Source organism: Brachyistius frenatus, unplaced genomic scaffold (assembly GCF_029030835.1).
Source record: "Brachyistius frenatus isolate BFR_SWC_R1_liver_20210118 unplaced genomic scaffold, ASM2903083v1 Contig_2, whole genome shotgun sequence".
NCBI lineage: Eukaryota > Metazoa > Chordata > Actinopteri > Embiotocidae > Brachyistius > Brachyistius frenatus.
This window is the reverse complement of record NW_027210601.1, coordinates 2,558,000-2,577,579: the sequence shown is the minus strand read 5'-3', so window position 1 is coordinate 2,577,579 and position 19,580 is coordinate 2,558,000. Positions and strand designations below refer to the sequence as shown.

Genomic DNA, 19,580 nt, shown 5'->3' with positions numbered 1-19,580 from the left:
AAAGACAAGCTAAATTTGTGATAGAAGTTCAGGCTCAGTCTTTTGTACTAATCTTAAACAAGAGATATCACGAGACAAAGGCCTGGATGAATTGTTTGAGTTGTTGAAAAAATAAGAAGGGCTTTAAAAAATTATTTTGGTTTATTTGCTTTATTTCGGTCTGACCTCTCTTTGCTTCAGGATATACATTTTTTTTTTTTTTTTTTTTTTTTTTGCAATATCGGCTACTGCTTCAAGTAGGACACCAACTGTACATTATGTTTTTTTTTTTTTTTAAAGAAAACATCCTGTGACGCAAAAGTTCTTTTTTTAAATTGCTGACTTCCAAAATACCTATTTCCAGCTGTAGCTGCCTCCATTTTAGATCAGTGTCCTAAAAATACATGACTTGAAAATGAGTCACTTATTGCACACCACCAGTATTTATCTTGGGAGTGGATTCAAGGAACTAATTTTAGTTGGTGCAACTAATAATTTGCGTATAATGCTTGGGCCAAGTTGTTCTTGCCTGCACTGTGCACATCCAGCATCTGCTGAGTACACTATTCCTGGATTGAATGGGACTATTATAAGCTCACCAGCAATAATTCTAACACAAAACAACAGGTGCCACATGCTTTAATGATGGACCCATTGTGGAGACATTGCACAGGGTCATCCTGCCTATGATGCAACCTAACGACCCACCACAAGATAATTCAAGAGGCAAATACCACCGCTGTGAATGAAACTTCACTGGCAATTTACCCTTTCATCTTCTTCAGTCATCACGTCCATTTTCAGGACTTGTGGGAGGGATTTCTTTAGCGAAATAGCATGCAATTGAAACTGCCAAATTTGCGCATCTTTCCGGGCAGGAAACACTTACAAACAGAGGATGGCCTGAGTCAATCTTAAGATGCTGCTTTTGTCCTCTCTCAGTTCATGCTTGCGTAAAAAGAAACCGTCTGGATGCTGCTGTGAGCACAAACAGAAAATACCTGACTTGCGTGAACTTAGTATAGGTGAGTCATTAGCACTTGAAATCACACAACAGTTTGAAGCCAGAACAAAAGTCATGAACTTTTAATATCAAGTATTTATTGCATATAGATAGTTTTGCCTAAAGGTTGCCAAACTACAATTTTGAATCTGCTCTTCTTTTCTTCTCTGTTCCTCCCCCCCTGTCTGTCAGGAAATCTGTTTATGGAGCTCCTGCAGACAGGAAACCTGTTACCATGGGGACTGCTGCTTTCAGACTGGCTAGATGTGTGAGCGTAACACAGTCATGCAGCTGAGAAAGAAAAGTTTTCAGTTTGAGATACTTGGCTGTTGATGCATGATGAACAGACAAATCTTCATATTTCACGACAAAAAAATCATCGCAAATTACAATTTAATATAAACTCTGGGACTAATTCTAGGTCTTTTTCATATTTTCAAATTACATTTTAATATGTATTTATGTTCCTTCATATCTGTTTTTATGTGAAACACTGCATGTAATTTTCTTGCTTTAAAGCACTTTAAGATGTATTTCATTTATGAAAGGTGCTATACAAAGTACAAGTTTATTATTATTAATTACAAGGGATCTGCAGAGTGGGTCAAAGCTCAAGGTTTAGTTGCTGTTGCATCATTATTTTATAATAATATTTTAGTCTTCTATGCAAGATTAAACAATGAGTCTTTTCTTTGGAAATGAGAGACGGTGCATTCAATCTTTGAGCCCATGATGTCAAGATAAGGTTTGTGCATACATGTATATTTGAAAGCAATGCTTGCACATTGTATGGATATTGTGGACACAACTTGGCACTGCTTTTCTATCTTTCAAAGGGTAGAAGAATTGTTTGCTGCCAGTCATAGTCACATTTCATACTTCTTTTCATGCACCGGTTGTAATGTTGCATGTTTCAAATGTTGTAAACATGTAGGGAGTATTTATTTGTTGTGATCATATTAGGTGCTGGAAATATGACAATGCTGTTCATGACAGGTTGATTAGATGGTTTGGTTTTAGTATATAAATGAATGCACACTGCCACCCAGTGTAAGCAACAGGTTTGTGGAAAGGTGTCAGAGGACTGACTGACAGGTAGCTGCGTTCAAAGTTATAATCAAGATTTTATGGTTATTGTGAAGTCAAAAAAGCTCTTCTTTCCTGCAGTCTATATATTTGAAATGTCTGACATCATAAGAATGTATAAATCAGGCTGCATATTATACAATTTTCAGCATTTTGTAATTGTGTTAATTAGATTCAGGTATATTTACACTCCTCTAAATACACAGCACATATAGAGTAAAATTACAGCGTATACTGTATATGTCAGGAACATGCAAAGACACAGTGAGTCATTCAGGATATGGTGATAATAGCCGCAAATAGTGAAAGCGAGCTACTTGTTAGTAAAGGCATAATTAAGGGTTAACAATCCTGACATGGATTTTTAATGTAGTCAAAACCGCAGTTAAACCTCCTCCCCCTGCATCCCCCTGCAGCCTGTGACTTTTTTCACATCAGTGAGTCACTAATTGAAGGTGTGTTGATGAGAAACACAAAGGGGGTGCAAGGGCTTCAGAATCTATTCAGTTCAATAAAACTGACAGCATTGAAAAAAACAAAACACAACAGATACAATGTTTTATTCATTCAATTTTAGTTTAAAATCCCGAGCATACAAGGTCACTTCTAGATACTAAATGCTTTACGCTTTACCACAGTAGAAAAGCAGGAATCTCATCCTTCAAAATAAACCCCACATAGTCACGTTAAATAAAACTTACCGACATCACACATTCAATTTACATTCAAGCTTTGATAATAACCTTCACAGATTTTATTAGAAAGTACTTGGATCACAGTAAGCAAGAGTAAACCTTTATGTACTGCTGTTTCCATATTGACGATAGAGGGGAGCTGCACACAGGAAGTCCTGAAGAGGCAGACATTGACATCAGCCGAACTCGAATGAACGTGACGCACAAGTGACTGACCCTGAGTGTGTCATCCGTGACACTGTCAATGTAGATTTCTGCATGTCTGCTGCCAAACGATGACTGAGATGTTTGATGTTTGCTCACACTGCAGGTAGAAAATGTAACCAAAGCTTCTGCGTAAGCAAACCTTACTTGTTTAATATTTTATGGAATGGTGTAACTGCACTGACATTATAGATAGAATAGTCAGAGTGGAGAAAGTGGAACGGCTGTGAAGCAAGTGGGACGTGGACATAGTTATTTTATTTTATTTTTTTTATCAGGTATACTATAATTAATTATAACATAGAATATAGAAATATATTTCTCATGTTCTTAATTATTCTAAATTATGTAAAATCTTCATTATCAGATGAATTAATGCAAACCAGGATCTTTCCTTACACACAAACAAGCTGTTTCTGTAACTAAGCCAAACCAAACTGCTTTGTCACGTAATAAAACAGATTTATTTTGCAGCAGTGATATCGAATGGTTTTGAAAAGCACAAATAAATAATGTCATCCGTCCTCAGGGTCAACGCATCAGAACATGTTTCCATGTGTGTTTCTGGAGTGCACGGAAAAATTATGCATTTTGTCATTTAATTTGGAGGACTTATTTTTTGGCCTTGCAAGTAACCAAATTCAAAGACTGTGTGTCCCAACAAAGATGTTTTAGCTTGAAGGCGGGTGGTACTACTACTGTACACAAAGTTGGGTGAGGTTATTGTTATTGTGTGCTAATAACAATAAAGTAAATGTCATGTGTCTCCCAAGCAGGTGCAACAATGCTGATGGGAGAGTCAGAGAGATGTTAAACACAGTCCTGAGAAGAGGTTTGATCAGATAAAAGTACTGTATTAAAATCACCAATGAGGGCTCAGCATGTTTGCGTAAGGACTGAAATCTATTCTATAGAATATCCAGCAAGTGTTTGTTTTTTTGTAAACTCACTTGAGGTTACTAAAACCCCCAAATTTCCCCTTCTTTATCCTCAGCAAACATTCGTCCCAGCGTTGTCTGTCCAGTGAAATATCTAATATATTCTGGCTTTTCTGAAACCATTAGGTAGAACCTTCTGGCTCATACAAGTTCAGGTTATAGAAAAGTCAAGGTTGTGGTCGGTTGATTTATTAAAAAAGTCTGACATGGTCACCATAGTTCTGGCCCTCAGTAAAGTCAACATTAATACACATTTTGTTGTGCAGATATTAAACAGGTCATACTGTAGTGATGCAACAGATTAATCATATGTATGGATGGATAAAGTGAAATTTGCCATTGGCCTTTCCACACAAGTGAGTCACTAATCTAGGCAGTCACTGTGAACAGAGGGAGCACAGCAGCCTCTGAATATGTTTACTTCAATAGAAAAGGAACAAACTCACTTCATTGTTGAGTGAATTGCTTTTGATTTGTTTTCACTATGGATGTGTCAACGGGCTAATTTCACCAACGCAATAACAACACAATAGTGATTTACTGTAAACTTCATCAGAATTTAGGACGATCCAAATGTTTCTCAATTTTTAATTTTAATTTAACTTTTCATTGAACATCAGGAATAAATTATCCCAGATCAATGTTATCTGTAGACATTGTCATGCCTCCTCATTATCATCAGGAGGCATTTAGACTTACTGTATAAGAATGGAAGAAAGATGATCTTCCTTGCAAAATTCCTTCAGTTACAAGATGTTTGAGGGTTTTCTTGTATAGTTTGTGCTCCCGGTTTCAAATCACCTCACAACATTTCAACAGGATTTAAGTCTGTGCTCTGACTAGGCCATTACATAAGCCTTCGTTTCCTCTTTTTGAGCTTGTCTCTGCTCAGTTTATCTCTGCTTATTGTGCTGTTGAAATGTCCATTTCCAGTTCAGCTCCAACTTTTAGACCGATGGCGTCACGTTATCTTCAAGCACTCTTTTATATGATGCAGAATTCATCGCTCAGTAACTACGTTCTTCCCACTGAGGCAGGGATTTGGCAGCACCATTACCATGTAAGGTTCTTCTACTTAAAAAGCTGCCTTTCGTCTGCACCAAACATACTTACTCTGGCCAAAAAACTTTGATTTGTCTGTATGGACCTGGGGCCTCATTTCTAAAACATTGCATATGATGTGAAATTAAATGTGCGAGAGGCTTTGTTATACTTATCAAGTTGTCTGTCACATTTAATTTCTACAATCCTCACCACCTGGCGCCTGTGTCGCCAATTTTCGTGCGTACGTGGGTCACAGTTGGGTCACGGTTTGCTTACAGGTGCGCACTATTTACCGTCAAGTTTAGTTTTTATAAATCCCAAACTTTGCACGGGGAGGGGTGTACACCTTTTCCAGGCACTGTTTGGTGCGTACGCAACAGTTATATGAGACCCCAGATCTTACTCCAAAAGATCACCTTTCCCTCTGTTCATTGGAGAACGGTAGTTTTGCTCTGTTATTTGTAGACAACAAAGGCTCTTGCCACGGCTCCTATGCACGTGGGTTTGTTTAATAGTGGACGCATGTACTTTATGACCAAAAGCTGCAGATTTACCTGCAAATACTGTGATGAAATTTTGGGTCCTTGGAGACCTCTTTTTGCTCTGTGTCTGCTCTTGCTGAATTTGCTGTGACCGCTTTTCCTGGACAAACTGTCAATCTAATAGTCACCCGCAACAGTTTTCTGAAGACCTTAAAGAGCTCTTTTGATCTTGGTATGATGACACCACACACTTCCATTGCAAAGAGAACATTAGATTCCAGATGTCATAAGTTTATTTGACAAATTCCACCTGTTACTCCCTAAAGAGGTTCCAATGATTGCCACCTATCTGGAGCCCCAGATTCCAGTGTTGTGGATTTAAGGTGTATTGAATGTAGACGTGTACTTCATTTTTCCATGTGAGCAATTTCTTTTCTTATTTTTCTTTTTTTTATTACAAATTACCTTGAGGCACTGTTTCAGGAAGGATCAAAAGTTGGCTTTTGATATCTGAAAAACCAACGATTTGTGTGTGTGTGAGGGCGGTATTCATTAAAGCCGGATGGGGATGACCTCTTCGGGACAGGTATGATGGTGGTGGCTTTGAAGCACGTGGGGACAGCAGTGACTGTGAGAAACAATATTTTGATCTCACTGTATGTCTTACATATGGTGGATTGACATTAAAGTTGAAAGTTGAATTTCCTCAGGATGTTCTGCATCTGCATCTTTAATTTGTTTTTCTGTGGTGTGTGTATAACACAGCGTAAATTAACTGTTAATTATCATTCATTAATAAATTAATGAATTATATAACCTACTTACAGGACAAAAAATGATGTTCTATTCTTTTGAACTTATTTTTCTAATAGTTTTTTGCATTTCCTCTCTGTAGAAGGAGCCCCCTCTAATAAGAGTGACATGATAAATGGGGTTACTTTCATAAAGTGGTATCCTTCAGCACCAGAATAGCCTACAGGAAGCTCTCTGAGGTCTCTAAAAGCAGGTTGACATTTTCCTCAGCGAAAACTAAAAGAAAAAATTAGTTTTCTTATCAACTCAAGAAAATATAAAGTCCTTACTCTTTTTGACATATGTCAAGAAATAACAATACGTAATCACTGTTATCGGACACCAAAAGGAAGAATTGGTTGCTGTGAATGAATATAATTCTGATCTAATATACATACTTACATACGTAACCATATTACATTTTCATCTAAAATATATGATTACAACTGTATAATAATTATACTGAGATTCATTCCCTTTCAAACTCCATCATCCATCCCTGGTCCCGACAGGTTGTGGCTGTATCTGTTGTTAAAACACAATCTGATGCCATTTTTGGAAGGTTGCAGAGCGCCACACGTTCCATGAAGTACTACTATAACTAAAATGGATGTAGCACATGTGCCTCATTTCTCTTGAGTCAAATTTAGAAGCGTTGTAGTTAAGACTTTTTTGAATATCAGTGTTCACTGAGGCTGTTATTTACTTTATAATTCACATTTTAAGAAGGCTGATGTAAAGATGTCAATTTCACTTGGGCATGGTGATGGGGAGAGGGGTATCTAAAAATTCACCCAAGTGTTTGCTATCCAGTGATCCAAGGTTGTTTGTTTTGGAAAAGATAAATAGATAGGCTCCATTTATCCAGAGTTATTTTGTTTCTAGTAAACACAATGTTCTTTCACTGGGCTTCCTCATGCAAACACACAAACAAATCCTTGAATACTTGGATGACCCTCAACATGGTTCAGTTCAGATTTTATTCAAATTCAATAAGGGTTGTGTTGCTGCTGCCTATTCAACAGCCAGAGTAGAAATACACTGGGAACAGTAGCAGCGACAGAGACATAATCAATGATGGGGGAAAAAATCAATATCTTTAAATAAGAGACCCCACCCCCCAAAAAAAGCTCCCGATGCACACCAGTGTATCAAATGATGCATGTTATCTGAGGAGAAATTTAAAAATAATTTTTTTTTTTTTTTGAATGAGATGGAAAATGGCATCAGAATTGAGGTTAATGCCGACCTAATTTCAACCCCTTCCACTTCCGAAATCAAGTCGGAAGTGTCCCATATGTTACAACATCACCCAATGCCAAATGGAGGCAGAGTGTGAAAAACAGTCTTTGTGAAGCGGGGTAATAAATGGATACACACACGGGGAGAAGGAAATGGGGGAAAAAAAGTTGGATATCTCTAATGTAGAGCTATTAAAGGAGCCATGCATCCATTTGCTGTACTGCACCACTGCATCAGTCAAAGGTGCTAACACAGAGACAAACATGATGGACATCACACGGAAAGTGCTTCACCCTCCTGATGGGAGAGGTTTTGATTGCAGGAAGTCCTTGGTTGTATAACTCAGAAAGAGTGAACAAGCATCCTTTCAACAGGAAATGATTCATATAGATATTTATTTCTAAAACTAATTCTACATAACAAGCCTTAAGAGCATTCATAAAAAAAAAAAGAGAAAAACACATTTGAAAAGGCGATTTATTTATTTTATTTATTTATTATAAGTGCTTGTTCAAGAAATCCATGCATCATCTTTACCTGCTTCAGGGTCCTCTATGGCTGGAGCCAATCACAGCGCATGCTGGGTAAGAGGTGGTGTACATCCTGGAGAGGCCAGTCTATTACAGGACTGACACACCTATTGGCAATTTTCAAATTTACCTGCATGTAATTGCCTGTTCAAGGAAACTTGAGCGAGTGGGGGAAATCTGGGTCAAGAAGGGGGCATATACTCAAAGGCCACTCTTTGAAGTCTTGTACTATGATAACAATGATGAGCTGCAGCGCACACAAACACTTGCATGAAAAGGACGTTAAAACGGGATGAACAATGTCCTGTCCTCATCTACACAGAAGAGAATAACATGACACGTCTGTGTCAGCGGTGTGCGAGGTCTCTTGAATTGTACAGTATGAGTCAGTCGGAAGTAGGCTGACCCATTCCCAGAGCACATTCATTCAGTTTTTAATTGAAGGTCAAAATCAGACAAGTTAGGTACAATTTTCTTCTTCACCTTTTTAGTTATGGAGTCATATTTGTCCATACACTCTCTGCATGCATACCTACTTTTGATGAAAGCATGTCACATCTACATGCACGACTCCGTGCATTCAGGATTTTAATGCTTTTCCACAAGATTAAATACTGTATTGATGTCTGCATCACCTGTTCAGTTAATGTTATTTTTACTACACAATAAAACAATAATGACCTGAATCAAACATTTTTGCTCTGGTTTGCATCTGCAGAAAGAAATTATGTTATACTGGTTTTATCAAGGTTAAATATCATCTCATTGTAGTTCTGTTTCCATAGTTTACAGACCAGTTTGATGTTAAGTTATAAACATCTAAATGTTTTCCCATTGTTTAATTTATTGTCTTAAATTAACAAGGATATATAGCCTTTATATATGTGTTAAGCCACATTCTTCAGCAGTCCTGGCCTTAATTCTTCATCTGTATTTTTTGGAGACAACCTATTTAAAAAAAAAAAAAAAAAAAAAAAAAGAAGAATGCAGAATAATCTTTTTGTCCACGAATGAATCAATCCCAGAATGAATGAATGAATGAATGAATGAATGAATGAATGAATGAATGAGCGGTAAGGTTGTTACACTATGCTACCAGAAGATGGCAGTCATACTAAATCCTCTCAACTGCAACAGAGTCTGGTCCCATCACGGAACATTATGCACCCCAAGCCTGATAAAATGATCAGTGAGTGGACTAGTTTAAGCTTTCTCCTGTTTCCCACATATCTTGTTCTTGGTTTATTGTGATCGTCGTGCAAATGATCAAACATGAGAAGCAGGTCACATCCCATTCACACATCTGAATAGGATATCTTTAGAAAATGACATACACAGTTTGCCAGGTAATTTGTTACAGACAGTTGATTCAATGCAGCATAAATGCAACACATATTTTAAAGAGGTGTTGATCCAAATCTATTGTCAATTTTGAAGCTTCAAATAATGGGGGGGGGGGTATGTTATGTTCAGAACTACTTTGTATTATCCAAATCTAAATTACTTACGTGTGATTTTTTTCCCCCTGCATTTATTAAAAATAATTACTCAATAACTTATTTTGTATAATAGGTTATGGCCACACTTTAAAAAAAAAAAAAAAATTAATAAATATCTACGGTGTAATAGACGCCTTTGACCGGTAGATGGCGGTAGTAAACTTCAATGTTTAAATGTCGACACCCTCCGGAGATCCAACGAAGAAGAACAACACTGGTTCAGCCTTGAGTTACAAGTAGGTAACATATCGGTGACTGGGAGTAAACAAGGTAGGTAAACCGGGTTTATCAACATCTCCGCTTTAGACGAACATGGTTACACAGCCAAGACTGGTTTGTATCGGACAGGCGAGGCGACAACTTCCGTTGCTTGTCCTGGCACACGGCGGAGACAGACAAATCTGCCGAAGCTAACGTTAGCTTAGCCAGTTGTTAAATATCCTCGGCTCGGATTTCGCTCTCGCGTTTTTTTTTTAGTAAATATAATTTCATCCCATTCGTCACGACAGCACCGAGGATGCGAGAGCTCGTTACGCCGGCTGTCATTAAACGGCCGTCGGGTCAAACGCGTCGGAGCGCGCTCCGCGTAACAAACGAGTAACGGTTCATTCTTTATTCAAATAACGTCGTGACGTCACGGCCAGCGGTATTTCTCCCGCCGTGCTTATTTTCGCAGCACAAATTCCGCGTCCGCAATGATACGAATATAATATATAACGTTGTTATTGGGTTCACGCTAACCTCCTGTTCTTATTTGGCTGGCGTGTCCAACGTTGCAGGAGAAGCTGCGCCTCCAATGGTGCCGGGAAGCCTCGTCCGGATTTCCTTTTTCTTTTCCCATTGAAGACAAATGGTTTTGAGCCATGGATCGAGCTGTTGCGGAAGGTCCTGTCACCCTCGTCATCAGGGCTCCCAACCAGAAGTACCATGACCAGACAATCAACTGTCACCAGAACTGGACCGTGGAGAAACTCAAAGCCCACCTGTCTGACGTCTACCCCAGTAAACCGGTGAGTGCCTCACTTCCGATCTCCTCCCAGCTGTCCAGATGAGAACTGCAATTGTCAGCACCTTTTTTTTTTTTAGATCATTTCCAGGCGATTCCAGTCACCTATTCATTCTTGTTGAATCAAAAAGGAGGAGATACGGCTTTGACAGCGTACGGTGGCGTGGCCACAAAGGTACTGATGAAATAAAACGTGCAACGACCGTGAAATATAAAATAAAACGCGTAAAATATACAAAACAAATATAGCCGACATGGCCGGCCCGGGTCACCAAAGTGTCCCCTGATCGTATCTTTGCTGCTTGTGGCGTTTATATTCAGGTATAAGTGGCGTAAGATCATATCAGTTATTGCTGGCTGCTGTAAAATGTCTGATTTACAGTTCCACTCGGAACCAGTCAGAAAAAAAAAAAAAGGCATTTTGTTGGTATTTTAGACGAGTGTGTGGGAGACTTCGGCGGTAAGGGGGGGGCCCCGTTCCTGCCCCCAAGAAAATGTTATGTTTTTCATCAAAACATATGTAATTTCACGTCATTTTTTTTTCAACATTACTCTATCCACATCTGTGTATAGTTTTTCTTAAAATTGGGAAAGCTAAAGCAGATGATAAATAAACCACACCAAAAAAGAGCTTAAAGACAAAACGTGCTGAAGTTCACTTGGGAACAACTGCAACATGAGATTTGGCTTTGGTGGTCCCCAAAACAGATTGGGTACCGCGCCGAATCCTCGTAATGCTGAGAAAAACCCTGTTTTAGACTTTAACTGTTCAATTTACAGCCAATATTTTCCAGCTGAATGTGTTTTGCTGTTTCATTTCTGCTAAGCTTCCCGCTGCGATTCCACGCTACTGTCGAATAATGGCGGACCAACATCGACCACAACCGTGACCGAATTTCTGAAGTGAAAGAAGTTTCCAGAGTCGCTTTATCCGAGTCTTGAAGTCTGTAGTTTAGACGTCACAATGAAGGGAAGGCGTTTGCATTCCTGTTGTATTGTGACCCTAATCTTCCCTCCGCTGCTTCTGATGCAATCATTGTAAACTCACAGGAGCAAACTGCTCCCTCGTGAAGCCGTACAGCGATCTCACTCCGGGCTAAAGTACTTTCCTTCGTGCAACTCGGTGGACGTTAGCCGTGACATATTTAACAAGGAGACGGCTTGAACCCAGACGATGTTCTCATTTCCGAGTTGGTCGGGTTTTTAAAAAAAAAAAAAGGACATTTTAATTCGTGAATGGCTGTGCAGCGAGTTTCGGCTTTATGAAGACACACTCTGACCTTGTTGTACTGGCAGCTAAATCCACTGTTAAGACCTACTTATCCTGATTGAGGTTGCTATGATCTCATCCTCATTACTTACTCACACGATGTGTGCATCTGCCTTTTGATGCTGTGATCATCTTCATTTCAGAGTTTGCCGTTTGTTGAATGTATGGTTTTATTTGTGTAATATCAAGTATTGCCATTTTTTACCAGTTTAAGAACAGCAAACACAATTAAGCGACCTACATTCTTGCCATCGCTCCTAATATAAAGTTTCCCTGACCTCATTATCATTATCTTTCTGTATTTTTAGAGCTCCAAAGACCAGAGGTTGGTGTATTCCGGAAAGCTGCTTTTGGACCACTTTACCTTAAAAGATGTGCTCAGGAAGGTAGGTTATTGTACACCTTGGCGTCGTATTCATGAGAACTATTCTAGTTTAATGCATTCACAGCCAACAAGCAGCACTTCAGCTGCCTGAGTCACTGCTTTAACTAACCGGGAGAAGACCCTCTGCTGTTCCAGCACACGTATCGTCCTGTAAACGAGGCACGGGCCACATAGAAGGTTTATAATTGAATGGTCTGCAGTACTGTTGGAGTGTAATGTTTAGCTGTCCAGGTGTTACGCTCGTGAGGTAAATAATAATACTGAGTGCATACTTTGTTGATCATGATAAAGTTTCTCCTCGTGTACTTATTATTGCATTTTTGGTCTTGTGTTTTAAGGTTGGTCTATTTTTCTTAACAAGCTTCATTATGATTCGCTTTTTTTTTGTTGTTCATTTGGACTTCACACAAGATGGTCATCCAAACAGTACATACACGTCAGCAGGCTGTTGTCAGGGCAGCAGACTTCAGCTTCATGTGCACTTTAATATAGTAGTAGCAGTAGTGTGACCAGTGGTGTCACAGCTTTAGAAAAGACCTGAGAGAAAAAAACAATGAGATTATTGCTGCCACATTTAGGTATTATAAAAAAAAATTAAAAAAAAATTCATTGAGTTTTTTAAAATGAGAATAAATTCAGGTGTAGAATTATAGCCACTAAATAACGAGTGGACAAAGACAAGATGGCACAATATCCAAAACATCAGCATACAGTTGTAATGCAGCTGTAAGGACAGCGCTTGTCCCTTATTATTATTTTTTTGTTCTTTTAAATGTTTAGATTTTTTTTTTAAAATTTTGTTTTATTCCCCAATCCTCCTTCTCGTCGACACCCGAGGGCCGCAGCGATAGTCACTATCAAAATAATGTTTTGTTTGTTTTTTTAAATGTCAGGAAGTGTGTGGTATTTTATTGAGAAAATCAATTGTGGATGTTGTATATATTTATCAGTGTAACATTTCCCAATATTTTTGCACATGTGATGAATTTAACTCTCATCTTTACCATGAGTTATCAAAGCGAATGTCCACAATATAGATTTAGAAGTGCTGCGTATTGGCGAAGAACGTCCAGGGGAACATGCAGTACTCTGTATGATAATGAGCCTTATTGGCTGCTTCTACAGCAGGATGAGTACCATATGCTCCATCTGGTGTGTGCCTCTCGAACTCCTCCCAGCTCCCCGAAGCCCCCCCGACGCAGCAGTAACAAGCCTCAGGAGAGCACCGCCAGTCCCGCGGTAGGTCGCCCGCGTACTCCTCACACCTTTCCGCTCATTTCATCACCGCCACATTTCCTTTCATCATTTGTAATCGTCACCTCCCTGAGGATTTAAAACCCTCGCTTGCCTTTCTTTCAAGATGGACATTAGGCTATTATCAATATTCAGGGTTTCATTTTCTGCTCCCAGGCCCCTCAGACCTCCGACAGTCCCGGTCAAGATGGCCAGCCAGCGACAGGGGAGAGCAGTGATGGACTCAGGCAGCGAGCTGGACCCTTCCCTCACCACCAGATGTATCCACAATTTATGCACAGGTAGGCTTTTAGTCTGGGGACACTTTAATAACTTCTGCAGTGCAGAGGTAAGGGGTATTTTAGGAAGCTGACTCACTACAGCAGCTGAAAGTTCCTGGAACATAAAAAATAAATAGGACATCAGGGGCTAGTTTTAATTTCCTAGTCCACTTTAACAAGTTAACACAGCATCCCTGGTGCTCCCAGTGGTGATAAGTTAAGGCTTTAATGGCAAATTAAGTTTTAAAATCAATCAGTGATGCAGCCTGTGAGAGAATACACAACACCTTTCCTTCTACATATGTCATAACTTAAAAAAAAAAAAAAAAACCGCTTCCTCTTGCGCACCTGCTGCCAAAAATCACCCGGGCACTGCCGCCCTCTCCTAGGAAAGTCTTGTCAAGTGTAAATGAAGCTGTCAGGAAGATTAACTTTAAAGACACCGGTGTCTGGATGAGAAACCAAGAAGCTACTCGTTGTCTAAACAGAGCTGCAGAAACACACGGCTGCTGTTGGGTTCAAGTTTAGGTCATTTAATAGTGCAAAGCTAGATTTTCTACACAGCTTGGCATCTTTACAAAGACGTGAAGTCTCACTTAAATTGCGATTAATATGGAGTTATTATTGCAACTGTCTCTCGATAAGAAAATGATCTTAAGTGACGTGATGCTATAGACATTAATAGCGGGGGGGGGGTGTGTGCAAATGTCCCTGTTTTGGTCATGCGGTGTCTCTCTTCCAGCTGGAATCAGTACTCCCCACAGTCCACGCCTCCGACACAGATGCCTGCTTATTACAACCCCATGACACTAATGTGGTGGCAGCAGCTGTACGCCAGGCAGTACTACATGCATTAGTAAGTCCATTTATGTTTGGGTCCCTCCATTTCTGTGGAATGCGTTAAGAGCGCTGTTCAAGCAGGAAACCGTGTTACCGAACTCCGTGTCTCTCCACCTCCAGTCAGTTGCTGGCCGCCTCCTCGCAGCACCTCCGGCCCGGCCAGCCCTCGACTCAGTCCAACCAATCCAATCCCCTGAGCCAACGGCCGCAGGTGGGCCGCCATGGCAACCCGGAGGTCCAGATGAACGCCCAGGGAGGGGAGATCCTGAACGAGGAGGAGCTCAACCGGGATTGGCTGGACTGGGTGTACACATTTTCACGCGCCGCCATCTTACTCAGTATAGTCTACTTCTACTCCTCCTTCAGCCGCTTTGTCATGGTGATGATGGCCATGCTGGTGCTTTACCTGTGAGTGATCCTTCTATACCTCTTTCAAACCAATGACCGGGGTTAGATTAGGGTTATTTGCAAAAATGTTCAATCCTTCTTCTGTCCATTACACGCCTGTGGTAATCCCTGCGCATGACAGCTCTGATTGGACCCGGTCCTCAACCCGGGAAATATGCATAACAATTAACCGTAGACTGTAAAAAAAAAAAAAAAACAATGGCCGTAGGCTCCTTGACGTCCCCTAAAGGAAAAATCACTACAAAGACCAAAACTGTTTTTTTTTGTTTTCGGCTGTAAAACTGGGCATTTTAACGAGACCGTCTACGGCTGCAGACTCGCCTTTGGAACCAGCCTCTGGTGGCCATTTAAGGAACTACAGCTTTTGGCAACATCCATGTTGGTTTGATTTTTTAATTTTTTTGTAGCCCCCGGGGTTGCTGCTTGCAACTTAACTGGCAGGCTGGAAATAGGCAGACAACACAGCATCCCTCTTCTGTCTCACCTCTTGAGGTGGACTACACAGTTTCACCCTTTCAAACACAAAATCATAGTGGACATAACCAGGCTGCCATGAACGGATCATCAGAGTTGCACTGCTGCATATACAGCTGGTTATTTGTCTAATAGTTGTCCACGTCCAGTGTGATTGAAAGGTTCTTCCAAGACTACATAGCTGCATCAAAACGGTCTTTATAATGTCTTTCTGTAATATATATATATTTTTTTTTGTATTCAAATATTTATATTCCTGTTGCGCAACGTGCATCGCTCTGCCGAAATAGTGTTAAGAGTCTCCTTGATTTTCTAATAACATCTCTATCTTTGGGAAAGTTTGGAAGACGCGAGGTGCCTTTTTATCGTCCTTTTCGCACATTAGAACCTGAACAGCTCGCGTATTACTCAAAAGAATAATAGATGATGAATGGACGATAAATATAATTGCCAGGACACAAAACGGCTCGTCACATCTGTTGCGTTGTTTCTTCCCGCAGGCACCAGGCCGGCTGGTTCCCCTTCAATCTGGAAAACGACCTGCAGCTTCCTGGAGACAGAGCCAACCAGGATGATCCGGAGGGAGAGCTACAAAACCAAGACCTACTAGAAATGGTAACTGTCTCTCCTCCCTCATCCATCACAGCTTTTACTCAGAACAGTAGCCGGGGCTGATGGGGTTTTTATGAGTGACATTGATTTTTCTGAGTTACCGCTCTCCAGATATGTATACGACATATACAACCTGTATTAAATAGCCACAGGGCTGCAGAGGGAAAGTGAATGGACAGCTTTGTTGATTATTGATTAATCCTTTAAAACTATTTAAAAGTGAAGGTCATTTAAAAACAGACCAAATTTTTAGCTGTCAATGTCAGCTATGGTAAATTATGATAGCTTTTTTTTTTTTTTTTTTTTTTTAAATCACTGTTTTCAGGCATTTTTATAATCTATTTCACCAATTACTTGATCAAATGAACCTATTCCTCAAATGATTTAATCAGTAATCAAAATAATTGCTCTTTACAACTCTAGTGGCAAATTGAAAACACCCACAGTGACATTTTGGCTGAAAAGAGTAACTCTTCGTCAGGCAACAAAATGCTTTCCTTTTTAAGGTACTTTGCCTTTCTGTGAACAGAATGAATTGGTCCCACACCGAAGACAACTTCATCAAGGAGTTGCTGCCGAGGTTAACGCAGTGCATGTTGACTTTCCGGTACAGGAAGACGTGATCGACGACAGCTCGGACGACGACGGGGAAAGTGGAGAGGAAGGAGCGGAGGACCCGAACAGCGCCCCCCACACGGGCTTCTTCTCGTCCACGTGGGCGTTCATCATAACCTTTTTCATGTCGCTCATCCCGGAGGGGCCGCCGAACGCTGCGAACTGAACACTGCCGAGCACCGCCAGCCGCCGCGGCTCTCCGCCGGAGCATGTTCTTTCTTAAAGAGGAGGATGAATATCCCCAACCTGCTTAGGGAAACTGATTCTGTTGCAGTGCAGTTGTTAAGAGTTTCCCAGTCGTTGACTCCACATATGAAAACACACATGATCCATTTAACTTGGAGAGAGAGAGAGAGAGAGAGAGAGAAAAAAAAAAAAAGGTCATTTCATGTGGATTTAAAAAACAAAAAGTATTTATTAATTTTTTTTTTTTAATTTTTGTCTCAACAAAAACAAAAAAATGTCAAGCAACGCCGACATTAGTTTAACTGATGTACAAGGATTGCTAGTAAAGCCTTGTAAACGTAGACAGCAGGCAGATTTATAATGAAAACTTGAGTACAGCACTAATCATGTTTGACAACCTGAGTCAGTTTGTTTTCTTTGTAAGACGCTGCGATATTTGTCAAAATAGTTCTGCTTGAATTGCCCTGATTTTTTTTTTTTTGTAATGGTCGTTACATTAAAATAAGACATTTAAAAAAAAAAAAAAAAAAAAAGGGCCACTGTAATTCAAGCGCTGAATTTCAGTGAATACGTGTGAATCACGTAGCACTTGTATACTACATGAGTAACTTAAACGTGTCACGTGTACTGTGTTGTACTGGAGTGATGCCGGCTACTGACTGAGGGGAGATTTTAGTTAGTTGTTTTTTGGTTTTTTTTTTAAACTAAAGTGAACTCGTGTAACACTAATTCTTTTAGACAGTCTGAAAGAGCATAACGAGACCGGCGAACTGACCGTTCGTCATTCGCGGAATATCGGTCGAGGCTGGAATTGAATTTGTGGCGTTGAGTCGACAATTTTAATTAATTTTTTTTTCAATTTGTATTTCCTACAGTTAAATGAAGCACTGCCATAATGCAGAGTTCATGTAGGACAAAACAATACACCTGCTGCTGTTACATGTAACATGTTGTGTACCGAGGACAATATTCATGTTTATTAAAAACAACATTCATTGTAATGGAGTCACGTGGTTTAAGATCGGTCTTGAACACAACCAACAGTGCTGACTGATTTGTTCTTTTATGACCCTTTCACAGTGAGCAGGCCTTCCGTTTACAGTAATCTGCTTCGAGATTAGAGTACGTGCTGCTCAAAACTTGTGAGAAATCAAGAGAAGTCGGAATTAATTCAACTTGTCAAGTTAAATTCCAGAACCAACTGCCGACATAACTTTTAATGGGAAATTTTGGTCCTAAAATTTTTTTTTCTCGGAAGCTCTCCAAACTGGAACCTTTTCCCTGACGTAGTGTTATTGTGTAAGACGTGAAAGCGGAGTCACATTTGTGCAGGAACAAGTATATATAAAAAGCTAAATCATTCCACTTGCCCATAACTCCCTTAAGGTACACTGTCAAAAAACAACAACAACCCCACAAGGCCTTCACACATTAATGAATAGAAAGCTCTCGGTCTTCAACCGGGGAAAAAAAACAAAACCTTAAGAGGTTCAAACCCCGCACTGTGACGTTTTATGCTATGACATTGAAAAAAAAGAAATCAAATTCTACTTCCTGTACCATTTATTTAGTGGCTGCAGTGTTATGGCATGACAATCAAAACGCACATGGAGCATGTTCATTATGGATCACGCGTCACCGCTGATCACGCTGACGCGCTTTAACGTCCCGTCAGATTCGGTTTGATGCTGAAAAAGGTCACGCGTGTTCTGAGCCAACCAAAGCAGCAAAAGATTGATCCGCTAAGTTTGTAAAGGTGTATTTTTTAACAGGGTTCCCCAAAACTAAAAGGTCATTGAGGTAAATGTCAATCAAACAAAGTCTCCACACAAAGTCCTCAGCGCAGGTTTAATTAGTCAGATAAGTGGCAACGCTTGCGTGTGAACGACAGGTGTTGTTTCCTCTAAGGAACTTCAAAATGTAACCAGTGTCCAGTTTAAAAGATGACGCAGATAAAGCCACATGTTCCAGCCACCTGCCTGCAGTGTAGCTGCAGTGGTGTCTGACATAGATCTCTGCTGCCACCTTTTGTCTTTACCATGAAGAACTCCTCTGGCTCTTTCTAAACCACATTATGGCTATCGTAACGTTTCCGTCTTGTTTTTTTTTTCCCCCCTCCTGAGGACCCAGTCGGTGTGTCTTTACAGTAGACCTTTTGCACATTTAAACTGGTCAGAGCACAAGCAGCACTGGGAAATAAATTTCATTCATGATGACGCTTATTCCAACAGGTGTCCCAGTAAGATATGGCAGTGACCATTATGCTCAATATTAGCACCCCGGAGCCCATTCGCTTAGAAATGGAGGTGCAGTTGATTTTGATATTATCAATTGCATCCGACAAAATGTCAGCTATGAAAAAGATATGTTGCTTATTTTTTTTGAGGCCAGTAATAATATAAATTTTGAGTTAAAAAAAAAAGTTCCAATGACTCACTGATACTTTTTTTCTGAACATGAACATATTTGATAAGGACACACTTAAATTTGTTAAGAACTGTGAACAAATATGTCAGTTTGAGCCCTGCATTACTCCCTCCACCCACCAGAGGTCCCCAAGTCTCTCTCTCTCCTGCAGCCACTTCGCAATCAGTCCAGTCAGTATATAATATTCTCACTACCAGCTGCTGGATCGGAGGGCTTTCTTTCTGTAAGGCTTAAGCATTACATTCCTTTCTGTTTTTTAATTTTTTTTTAAAATTTTAATTTATTTGATTTTAGGGAAGCTTATACTCCTGTTTGAACTTTGTGTTTTCCTACAAATCACTGTAAGTGA

At 40.0% G+C, this 19,580-nt stretch overlaps 2 protein-coding genes across 4 annotated transcripts in view; one reads left to right on the top strand and one right to left on the bottom strand.

Annotated features, from left to right (window-relative positions):
* Positions 1–9,670: 9,670 nt before the first annotated feature.
* On the top strand, positions 9,671–17,805 carry LOC138617677 (homocysteine-responsive endoplasmic reticulum-resident ubiquitin-like domain member 2 protein). 2 transcript variants are annotated; one of them, XM_069692861.1, is made up of 9 exons: positions 9,671–9,764; positions 10,274–10,504; positions 12,079–12,156; positions 13,281–13,394; positions 13,566–13,690; positions 14,412–14,525; positions 14,630–14,917; positions 15,892–16,006; positions 16,533–17,805. In XM_069692861.1, exons 2-9 carry the CDS (start codon positions 10,358–10,360, stop codon positions 16,782–16,784), a joined length of 1,233 nt encoding a protein of 410 aa, XP_069548962.1. In that variant the 5' UTR covers positions 9,671–9,764; positions 10,274–10,357; the 3' UTR covers positions 16,785–17,805. The 2 variants fall into 2 exon arrangements, with proteins under 2 accessions (XP_069548962.1, XP_069548971.1); XM_069692870.1 differs by having other exon boundaries at positions 9,672–9,764; positions 16,617–17,805.
* Positions 16,867–19,580, bottom strand: part of LOC138617615 (sodium bicarbonate cotransporter 3-like) — a 44,073-nt gene continuing 41,359 nt past the window's right edge. Inside the window, exon 25 of one of the 2 annotated variants that reach the window (XM_069692820.1) lies at positions 16,867–16,955. In XM_069692820.1, coding sequence (XP_069548921.1) covers positions 16,952–16,955 — 4 coding nt within the window. In that variant the 3' untranslated portion in view covers positions 16,867–16,951. The remainder of the gene's footprint in view (positions 16,956–19,580) is intronic. The other variant, XM_069692784.1, reaches the window with a different exon arrangement.

Bases quoted from the DNA above. Each gene is read 5' to 3' on its own strand.
- LOC138617677 (XM_069692861.1), top strand. From the start codon at position 10,358: ATGGATCGAGCTGTTGCGGAAGGTCCTGTCACCCTCGTCATCAGGGCT. The intron at 12,157-13,280 runs GTAGGTTATTGT...CTGCTTCTACAG, and splicing joins TAAAAGATGTGCTCAGGAAG to CAGGATGAGTACCATATGCT. The intron at 14,526-14,629 runs GTAAGTCCATTT...CTCCACCTCCAG, and splicing joins AGGCAGTACTACATGCATTA to TCAGTTGCTGGCCGCCTCCT.